Here is a 10,406-nt window from a genome sequence, read left to right on the forward strand (position 1 = left end):
TTTGTCATGCTTCTATAATTAAGATTTTCATTCATATTACTTAATGTAAGGTGAACCATATGAAATTGCCAATCTTCAACCATTTTCAACTTATAAAAATGGAAAAAAAAAAAAAAAGACAATTTATAGTTTTAACCTGGCATGTGATTTTAGAGGCTCTTAAATCCACTTGAGTTTTAGTGACTGTAAAATTCACCTTCATAGTAGCTACTTTCAGAGAAGGCAATGGCAACCCACTCCAGTACTCTTGCCTAGAAAATCCCATGGACAGAGGAGCCTGGTAGGCTGCAGTCCATGGGGTCATGAAGAGTCGGACACGACTAAGCGACTTCACTTTCACTTCTCACTTTCATGCATTGGAGAAGGAAATGGCAACCCACTCCAGTGTTCTCGCCTGGAGAATCCCAGGGACGAGGGAGCCTGGTTGGCTGCTGTCTATGGGGTTGCACAGAGTCGGACATGACTGAAGCGACTTAGCAGCAGCAGTAGCTACTTTGCATATAAACAAGTAAATGTTGAATGTGTATCCCCTTAGTCTGAAATTTCTCTAAAAATAATGTGCAGTTGGATGAACTTCAAATGACACGGGAGTAATTATGATGCTTGGTGAAAAAAGGAGGATACAGATTATGTATTGCTAGTGTAACTAATGGAGAAGCCAATGGCACCCCACTCCAGTACTCTTGCCTGGAAAATCCCATGGATGGAGGAGCCTGGTGGGCTGCAGTCCATGGGGTCACTGAGGGTCGGACATGACTGAGCGACTTCACTTTCACTTTTCACTTTCATGCATTGGAGAAGGAAATGGCAACCCACTCCAGTGTTCTTGCCTGGAGAATCCCAGGGACGGGGGAGCCTGGTGGGCCGCCGTCTGTGGGGTCGCACAGAGTCGGACACGACTGAAGCGACTTAGCAGCAACAGCAGCAGTGTAACTAAGCTGTGTTATAAAGCAAGAAATATGCAGAGCATTACTGCATTGTTTACTATTCTTTATGTCTAAAGATACAAGCTAGATCATATTTAAGTTTGTATATTTAAATAAGCTTTATTGAGGTATAACTTGCATATGGTTACTTTCTCCAATTCGAGTGTATGATTTGATGCATCTTGACAAATGTATACATCACCACCACCACAGTTAAGATAGAAAACATTTCCATCACCATTAAAAAGTTCCCTAGTGGCCTTTGCAGTCTCTTCCTACCCTATGCAACCTCTAGTGATCATTGGTTTTTCTATCACAGTAGTTTTGCCTGTTCTAGACTTTTAAATAATTGGATTTTTGTGTCTTGCTTTGTATTGTAAATATTTAAAATTTTCTATGTATTATTAGGTTTTGACTGCCCTCGCTAGGGGAGATTGCCCCTCCCTGGGCTCACCAATTCTTAGATACAGCAAAGGACCCAGCCTGAGTGAGCCTTGGATCTGCAAGGCAGATAGATCCCTACTCTATCTGCCCCCTCTGCCCAGGAAGCCATCTTCCTTTGCCTGATCATCCCAGGGCCGGATGCTAGGTGCCTGGGGACCCCTTCACAGCCCAGAGCCCTTGGAGGTTATTCACACTAGCTGATCCTAAACTGTACCCCATGCCTTGCCTTGCCCATCCTGAGGAAACCCCACTAGAGGCCGTAGCCTAAGCACTCCCCTCACTCTGTCGTCTGCTTCCTGACCACCCTAGTGTCTTCCCCATGTGACCCTGCATGGTGATTTCTGCTTGTAGGATTTGTTAGTACAATAAACTTTTTTTCTGAGGCTGTTTCCTCATTACTGTAAATGACCCAATGCAAAACAGGCTTTCATGTAACATGTATTGTATCCATAGTGTCTCCCTTTGTATTGCTTAGTATGCCATTGTGTGAATCTACCAGAATTGGTTAATCCACTCACCAATTGATGGACATTTGGACCCTTTTCAGGTTTTGGCTAGTATGGATAACACCACTCTGAACATTTGCAAATAAGTCTGCGTGGACTTAAGTTTTCCTCTATCTTGAGTAAATACCTGGGATTAGATTCCTGAGTCAGGTTGCCAGGCTGTTCTCAAGTGGCTGTGTTGTTTCCCATTCTCACCAGCCATGTATGAGAGTTCCAGTGGACTCCATTTGATGTTGCCATTTCTTTAAAATGTATCCATTCTATTGGTTTTATAGTGATACCTTGTTCTAGTTTTAAGTTGCATTTTCCTGATGACCAGTGATGCTAGGCATCTTTGCATGTGCTTCTTGGTCATTCCTGTCTCTCTCTCTCTTTTGTGTTAGACTTTTTATATATGTGTGTGTATATATATATATTTTTTTTATGGATTCAAGTTGATTTACAATGTGTTAATTTCGGGTGTACATAGATTATTTCTTAGAGTAGTTTAAGGTACAGCAAAATTGAGGGGAAATTACAGAGAGTTCCATTTACTCCTGCCCCTATACCTCCCCCACAGTCAGTATCCCTCACCAGAGTGGGACATTTGTTAAAATTGATGAGCCTACTTCGACACTTCCAATTGATGAGCCTACTTCGACGCTTCGTTACCATCCAGAGTCCATTGTTTACATTCGGATTTATCCTGGGTGTTGTATATTCTGTGAGTTTGGACACATGTATATTCATCATTATAATATACATAATATTTCTACTGCCTTAAAAAATCCTCTGTGCTCTACCTGTTGACCCATCCTTCCCAACTTCTGATCTTTTACCATCTCTATAGTTTTGCCTTTTCCAGAATGCCATATAGTTGGAATCGTACACTATGTAGCATATTCAGGTTGTCTTTAACTTCAGATCAGATCAGATCATTTGCTCAGTCGTGTCCAACTCTTTGAGACCCCATGAATCGCAGCACGCCAGGCCTCCCTGTCCATCACCAACTCCTAGAGTTCACTCAGACTCATGTCCATCGAGTTAGTGATGCCATCCAGCCATCTCATCTTCTGTCATCCCCTTCTCCTATTGCCCCCAATCCCTCCCAGCATCAGAGTCTTTTCCAATGAGTCAACTCTTCACATGAGGTGGCCAAAGTACTGGAGTTTCAGCTTTAGCATCATTCCTTCCAAAGAAATCCCAGGGCTGATCTCCTTCAGAATGGACTGGTTGGATCTCCTTGCAGTCCAAGGGACTCTCAAGAGTCTTCTCCAACACCACAGTTCAAAAGCATCAATTCTTCGGTGCTCAGCCTTCTTCACAGTCCAACTCTCACATCCATACATGACCACAGGAAAAACCATAGCCTTGACTAGACGAACCTTTGTTGGCAAAGTAATGTCTCTGCTTTTGAATTCTCCATGTCTTTTCATGGCTTAACAGCTCATTTCTTTTTAGTGCCGAATAATATTACATTGTCTGAACATACCACAGTTTATTTATCCATTCACCTGCTGAAGGGCATCTTGATTGCTTCCAAGTTTTGACAGTTATGAATAAAGCTGCTATAGACATCAGTGTGCATATCTTTGTGCGGACGTAAGTTTTCAGCTTCTTTGAGTAAATGCCAAGGAGCACGATTGCTGGATCACATGGTAAGAGTATATTTGGAAGACTCCCAAAGTGGCTTGACCTTTTTTGTCTTTGAACTGACAGAATGAGAGTTTCTGTTGCCCTGCACACTCACCAGCATTTGGTGTTGTCCGTGTTCTGGATTTTTGCCATTCTGATAGGTGTGCAGGGGTATCTCGTTAGTTTCTGTTTCCTTGATGACATATGATATGGAGCGTCTTTTCAAATGCCTGTTTGTCATCTGTATTTCTTCTTTGATGGGTATCTCGTTAGGGTCTTTGGCTCATTTTAAAATCAGATTGGTTATTTTCATATTGTTGATTTATAAGTGTTCTTTGTATATTTCAGATAACAGATAGGTGTTCTGTATTTTCTCCCAGTCTGTGACTTGTCTTTTCACACTCTTGACATATCTTTCACAAAGTTTAATGACGTCCAGATTGTCAATTATTTCTTTCATGGATCCTCCCTTTGGTGTTGGTATCTAAATCATTGTTACTGCCAAATCCAAGGTCATCTAGATTTTCTCTTATATTATCTTCTAGGTTTTATGTTTTACATTTAGGTCTGTGATCCGTTTTGAGTTAATTTTTGTAAATGATACAAGGTTTGTTTATAGTTTTGGGTTTTGGGGTTTTTTTTTGCATATGATGTCCAATTCCAGCACCACTTGTTGAAAAGATTATCTTTGCACCTTTTTATTTCTGATACTAGGAATCTGTGTCCTCTCTTTTTATTTTTTCTTTTCTCCTTAGCCTGGCTAGAGGCTTATTGAATTTATTGATCTTTTTAAAGGACCAACTTTTGACATAATTGATTTTTCTCTATCGATTTCCTGATTTCAATTTTTATTATTTCTTCTGTTTGCTTTGGATTTAATTTACTCTTTTAGCTTCCTGAGGTAGAAGCTTAGATGATTGATTTTAGATTTTTCTTTTCTAATGTATTCATTCAGTGCTATAAATTTCCCTGTAAGCACTGCTTTCACTACACAAACTTTAACAAATTGTATTTTCGTTTTCATTTAGTTCAAAATGCTGTTTAATTTCTCTTGAGATAGCTTCTTTGACCCATGTGTTATATAGAAATGTATTGTTTAATCTCCAAGTACTTGGGGATTTTCTAGCTCTCTTTCTGTTACTGAGTTCAAGTTTAATTCCCTTGTGGACTAAGAGCAGATGTTGTATGATTTTTATTCCTTTAAACTTTGTTAAGATGCATTTTATGGCTCAGAGCAGTCTATCTTGGTGAATATTCTGTGTGATCTTGAGAAGATGAATAGTTTATGTATGTCAGTTATATCCAATTGATTGATGGTGTTGTTGAGTTCAGCCATGTCTTGTCTTATTTTTGCCAGCCAGATCTGTGCGTTCTGATAGAGGGTTATTGAAATTTCCATCTCTAAAAGAAGGTTCATCTGTTTCTTCTTGCAGCTGTATCAGTTTTTGCCTCATGTAGCTTGATGCTCTGTTAATTACAAACACATTAAGGATTGTTATGTCTTCTTGGAGGACTGTCCCCATTTTAGCTTAGAATAATGCCCCTCTTTATTCTTGATAACTTGCCTTGCTCTGAAGTCAGCTGTGTCTGAAATAAGTATTTCACTTCTCTCTCTCCTTGCTTGCATAGTTTCTTAACACAAGTTGGATGTAATTCTTATTTATAGGTAAGGTGTATCTTTTTCTGACTTCTTTGAGGATTTTTTTTAATCTTTGATTTTATTAAAAGTCATACACCTAGGTGCAGTTTCTGAATATTTTTTTCTGCTCAGTGTTCTGTTAGCTTTCTGGATCTGTGGTTCAGTATCTAACCGAATTAATTTGGGGAAATTCTCAGTCATTATTGATTCAGATATTTCTTCTGTTCTTTTTTCTTTCTTTTCCTTCTAGATTTCCATTACACAGATTTGACATCTTTTGTGGTTGTCCCACAGTTCCTGAATATTATATTCTGGTTGTTGTTGTTTTTTTTCTCTCTCTGTTTTTCACTTTTGGCAGTTTCTGTTGAGGTATCCCCAGACTAAAGTCTTTCCTCAGCTGTCTCTAATCTACTAATCAGCCCATCAAAGGCGTTGTTCCTTTCCATTACAGCGTTTTTGATCTTTTTCATTTTTCTTTGGTTCTTAGAATCTCCTTCTCTCTGCTTACATTACGCATCTGTTCTTGCATGCTGTCTACTTTAGCCATTAGGGCCCTTAGCATCTTAATCATAGTTATTATATTCCTAGTTTGATAACACCCAATATCCTTGTCATGTCTGGTTCTGATGGTTTCTCTGCCTGTCAGACTGTTGGGTTTTTTTTTTCTTTTTGCCTTTTAGTGTGTCTTATAATTAAAATAGGAAAACATGATGTACTTGGTCAAAGGAACTGCTCTTACAGGTCTTTAGTAATGCCATGGTAAGGTGTGGAGGAGGGGAAGCATTCTGTAGTCCCCAGAATAGGTTTTAGCCCTTCAGTGACCCCGTCCCTCTGGGTTGTGATCTACACACATGCTTTTCAGTTTTTTCCCCTGCTTTGGTGGGAAAGGATGCCTAGAGTATGCTGGAGTTGGATGATATCCCTCCTCTGGGTCAGTCAGGCTCTGATAAAACCCCAAGAGGTCAGGCTCTGGCTAATTGGTTTCTCCTGGGGGCAGACTTTTTTAAGAACAGGATGCCCTAGTCTAATTCAAAATCGTTCCTTTTCCTCTCCCCCAGCCAGAAGCGTAAGGGAATTTTTCCTTTTACTCACCGTAAGAACCTGGTCAAGCTCCCAGATAATATATATAAAAGCACGGGGTCGCTGATGAGTGGGTACCCCTGGAGTTTGTATTTCTCAGACTCGGCAATGCTGAGTCTCTGGCAAGTTGTCAGTTTCAGTGTAGGTTTCTCTACCTCAGCACTGGTTGTTCCGTGGAGATGTTTGCTGGTGGGTTTCTGCTTTAGTAAGTTGTTGCTTCTTTGTATTTGTCTGTCTGTCTCCAGTTTTAGAGGCCCTATGAGTACTTCTGTCATGGATTTAAGAAGAGTTTATTCAGCTCTTGTTAAGACAAAGTGGTGACTTCCTGCTTCTTACATGGTTTATGGGATCTTAGTTCCCCAACCAAGGATTGAACTTTGGGCCCTTGGCAGTGAGAGCATGGAGTCCTAACCACTGGACCACCAGGGAGTTCTCCTTTCTGTCCTTTAAAGTAGTTGTTCTGTTGTCTTCTGGTTTGCATTATTTCTGATGAGAGGTTGATATTAAATATTTATGTTTATCTTTCTTCTTTTGAACACAAAGTCTCTACCCTCCCCCTGATTTTAAGATTTCCTTTTGGTCTCTGATTTTTGGTTCTTTGATTATGAAGTGCCTTAGTATGGTTTGGTTTGGTTTAATTTTTATTTTATATTTTACAGTTGATTAACAGTGTTGTGTTAGTTTCATGTGTGCAGCAAAGAGATTCCATTATACATATCGATTCTTTTTAAATTCTTTTCCCATTTATGTTGTTAGAGAGTATTGAGCAAAGGTCTTTGTGCTATACAGTGGGTCCTTGTTGGTTATGTATTTTAAATATATAATATGGTTTTATTTTATGTTTCTAATGTGGGAAGTTCATTGAACTTATATATGTTTATAGTTTTTATCAGTTTGGGAAACATTTTGATCTTTTTTTTCAAATACTTTTTGTCCCCCTTTTGTCTCTTTTCTGAAACTCAAATTATGTGTACAGCTTGATACTGTCCCATTGGTCACTGGTGCTGTGTTATTTTTTTCAACTTTTCTTTTTCTCCCCCTCTGTGCTTTATTTCAGATTTTTTTTTTTTTTTTTGCTGTGTCTTCAGGTTCGTACATCTTTTCTTTTGCAGAGTCTAATATGCTGTTAATCCAATCCAGTGAATTTTTTATTTGAGATATTGTAATTTTCATGTCTTAGAGTTCCATTTGGTTAGTTTTTATACCTTCCCTCTTTGCCTCATCATGTCTATGTTTTGTTATGGGATATATTTCTAAATAGCTGTTTTGATGTCCTCATCTACTAATTCCATCATCATCTTATTTCTCTGTCTGTTTCTAATGATTGATTTTTAAATCCTGATTGTGAGTCATTTTCCTGCTTCTTTAATATCTGGTAGTTTTTGACTAAATGCTGGACATTGTGTATCTGATGTGTGGGGGTGCTCTGTTTCATTGTATTCCTTTAATGAGTTTGGGACTTTGTTTTATTGCTTACTTAGATTACTTGTGACCAGTTGGATCCTTTTTCAGGTCTTGTTTTTGTAAGCTTTATTAGTGCAGATACAGAACAGCCTCTCACCCCCTTAAAAGCAGCATCCTTTTCAGGATTCTGCTATTTGCCGCTTTTTTTAACAAGGGCTTTCTGCTGTAGATAGTAGAACCACAAACTAGCTGTCTAACCACAAAACTAAAGTCCTCGCTGTCTGGAATCCAGGAGTTGTTCAGCTTACTGTTTTCTGAGAATTCTTTCCCCAGCCTCCACCCCCACACACACATCGTTATTCTGCAAAATATTCCAGGGAACTCCTCTGCAGACGTCCAGAATTCTCTCCCTGTGCAGCACCTTCTTCTCTTCTCTTTTGCTCTTCAAATTCTTACTGCCTCAGCCTCTTCTGAGCTCCAGTCTGTCTCAACAATTCAGCAGGATTTTGGGGTTCTATTTTAGTTTCCTTTCCCTGCATTGCAGCTTGGAAATTTCCTCCAGGCAGTAAGCTCTGGCAGTTGTGGGGCTCACCTTGTTTTTCTCTCTGAGATGATAGGTCTTCACTGCAGTTGTCCAGTTCTGAAAAATTGTTTCATATATTTTGTCCAGTTTCCTTTTGGCAATTTTCTTACTAATTAATCTGTCATAGCCTGAAGCAGAAGTTCCTTATAAATTTTATACTTTGCAAACTTTTTAGAATAATCAGAAGAGATAAAATCTATCCTTTTATGTTTAACCAGTTCGCTTCATCTTCATACTCCCTCTCTTGGGTTTGTATTTGCTATAGAGAAAACTGATTTCATGTTCTGCTGAAACTTTAGTGCAATATGTATTCTTAAGTTATTTGCAGGTGAGTGCATATCTCAAAGTACAGGTCATGCTAGATTTTACATTTTGTCTTAATATGTTGTAAGGGGGTGTGTGTCCTTGTTTTTGTTATTTATTAACTAATTTCTGTCCCAGAGCTGAATGGCCTTCATTCTGAGCATTATAAGTGATACCCCTGTCTCTTTCTACATACATATAGCACTGAAATAATTGGAGAAACTAAGTGACTTTGGTTTAAGTTGCTATGGGTATGTTTTCCTTCTCTAGATTTATTCTCTGTCTAAATACATTATATCAGATCAGATCAGTCGCTCAGTCGTGTCCAACTCTTTGAGACCCCATGAATCGCAGCACACCAGGCCTCCCTGTCCATCACCAACTCCCAGAGTTCACTCAGACTCACGTCCATCGAGTCAGTGATGCCATCCAGCCATCTCATCCTCTGTCGTCCCCTTCTCCTCTTGCCCCCAATCCCTCCCAGCATCAGAGTCTTTTCCAATGAGTCAACTCTTCGCATGAGGTGGCCAAAGTATATACAATTCTTGTTTTTGTCACTTGTAACTTGACTCAGTATTTGTTTGCTACTCTTCTCATCTTGTTGGCTTGAGTAATGCTTGGTTTAAAAATGTAACCACATAAACAGTATTTGACTTGGCTGCTTCCCCCTCCTCCCCCCCCCCAGATGGTATAGCTGTATGCTGGGAAAGAAATGCAGCCTGGCTCCTCTGAAGGAAGAACTTCGCATACAAGGGGTAAGGCTTTGTCATTACTATTCCGGTGTAACCACTTTTGATGGTACTTGAAGTATAGGATTTTCCTGTATACCAAAAAACCCTAAATGTGTTTTTTGCTTATTTTTGCTTGCCCATTGCTTGTTTAGTTTTTTTAATGATGTAATTTTGGGGCTAATAGGGACTTTTTGCAAATCATGAAAATACGGCCTTTTTTTTTTTTTTTTTTTTTAAAGGCCTAAAATGGAGACTACATAGCTATGTCTAGCCAGGCTTTGCAGGCTCTCTTTCCTAAAAAAGAAAACAAAAGAATGTTTGAATTGTTTTACCAGTAGTTTTCTGAAGGGCTGCATTTTGAGTGTTTCATATATCTAACCTCGAAGCTGGAACTATAAATTGTCTCTCATGTTTCATGGGAGGAAAAAAGCCTACAACTTTGTGGAGATGGCTGGACGGCATCACTGATGCAGTGAACATGAACTTGGGCAAACTCCAGGAGATGGTGAGGGACAGAGGGGCCTGGTGTGCTGCAGTCCATGGGGTCGCAAAGAGTCGGACACGACTGGGCGACTGAACAACAACGATTGAGTCACTGGTTATTAGGCAGCTGGGCATAGCTGTTTTTGGATGGTAGCGTTTGTTAACTGATAAAAAGAAAGACCAACCTATAATTTAAAATGAGGCAGCAGCCAGAAACATATTAGTAGAACTAACAGAATGATTCGACACTGTTTTTTGGTTTCAGGTTCCTAAAGTCACCTATACTGAGTTCTGCCAGGGTCGGACAATGAGATGGGCTTTGGCTTGGAGTTTTTATGATGACGTAACAGTACCAGTAAGTTGAGACCTTCCTTTAGCTTTGCTGAAATCCAGTACATGGTGGGTTTTACTAGGTCATAAATCAACTAAATCTGTACTGTCTTGTTTCCCTGAAGTTTGCCCCAAATGCTTACATCACAATGGAGAGGTTGTGAACCAGGCACAGTCTTGGAAGGCTGTCTGTGGTGACCATAAAACCTTTCTCTCTGAATCTGTGCAACTCAGTGATTCTGAATCAGCAAATGTAAATGAGTTGGAAATGCATCTTTTAGCAATTAAAAAATTCAAATACAAACACCTTGTGGGTATGATTTTTCTGTTGGACATTCCCGAAGAATTGAAATTGAAGTCTGT

At 39.4% G+C, this 10,406-nt stretch overlaps 1 protein-coding gene across 2 annotated transcripts in view; it reads left to right on the forward strand.

Moving 5' to 3' along the window:
* The window catches only part of METTL16 (methyltransferase 16, RNA N6-adenosine), a 70,802-nt gene that overhangs the window by 43,858 nt on the left and 16,538 nt on the right, over positions 1-10,406 (forward strand). For both annotated transcript variants that reach the window (XM_055576914.1, XM_055576915.1), the window contains exons 7-8: positions 9,185-9,254; positions 9,979-10,068. In XM_055576914.1, the coding sequence (XP_055432889.1) occupies positions 9,185-9,254; positions 9,979-10,068 (160 nt within the window). The remainder of the gene's footprint in view (positions 1-9,184; positions 9,255-9,978; positions 10,069-10,406) is intronic.

Source organism: Bubalus kerabau, chromosome 4 (assembly GCF_029407905.1).
Source record: "Bubalus kerabau isolate K-KA32 ecotype Philippines breed swamp buffalo chromosome 4, PCC_UOA_SB_1v2, whole genome shotgun sequence".
Classification (NCBI taxonomy): Eukaryota; Metazoa; Chordata; class Mammalia; order Artiodactyla; family Bovidae; genus Bubalus; species Bubalus kerabau.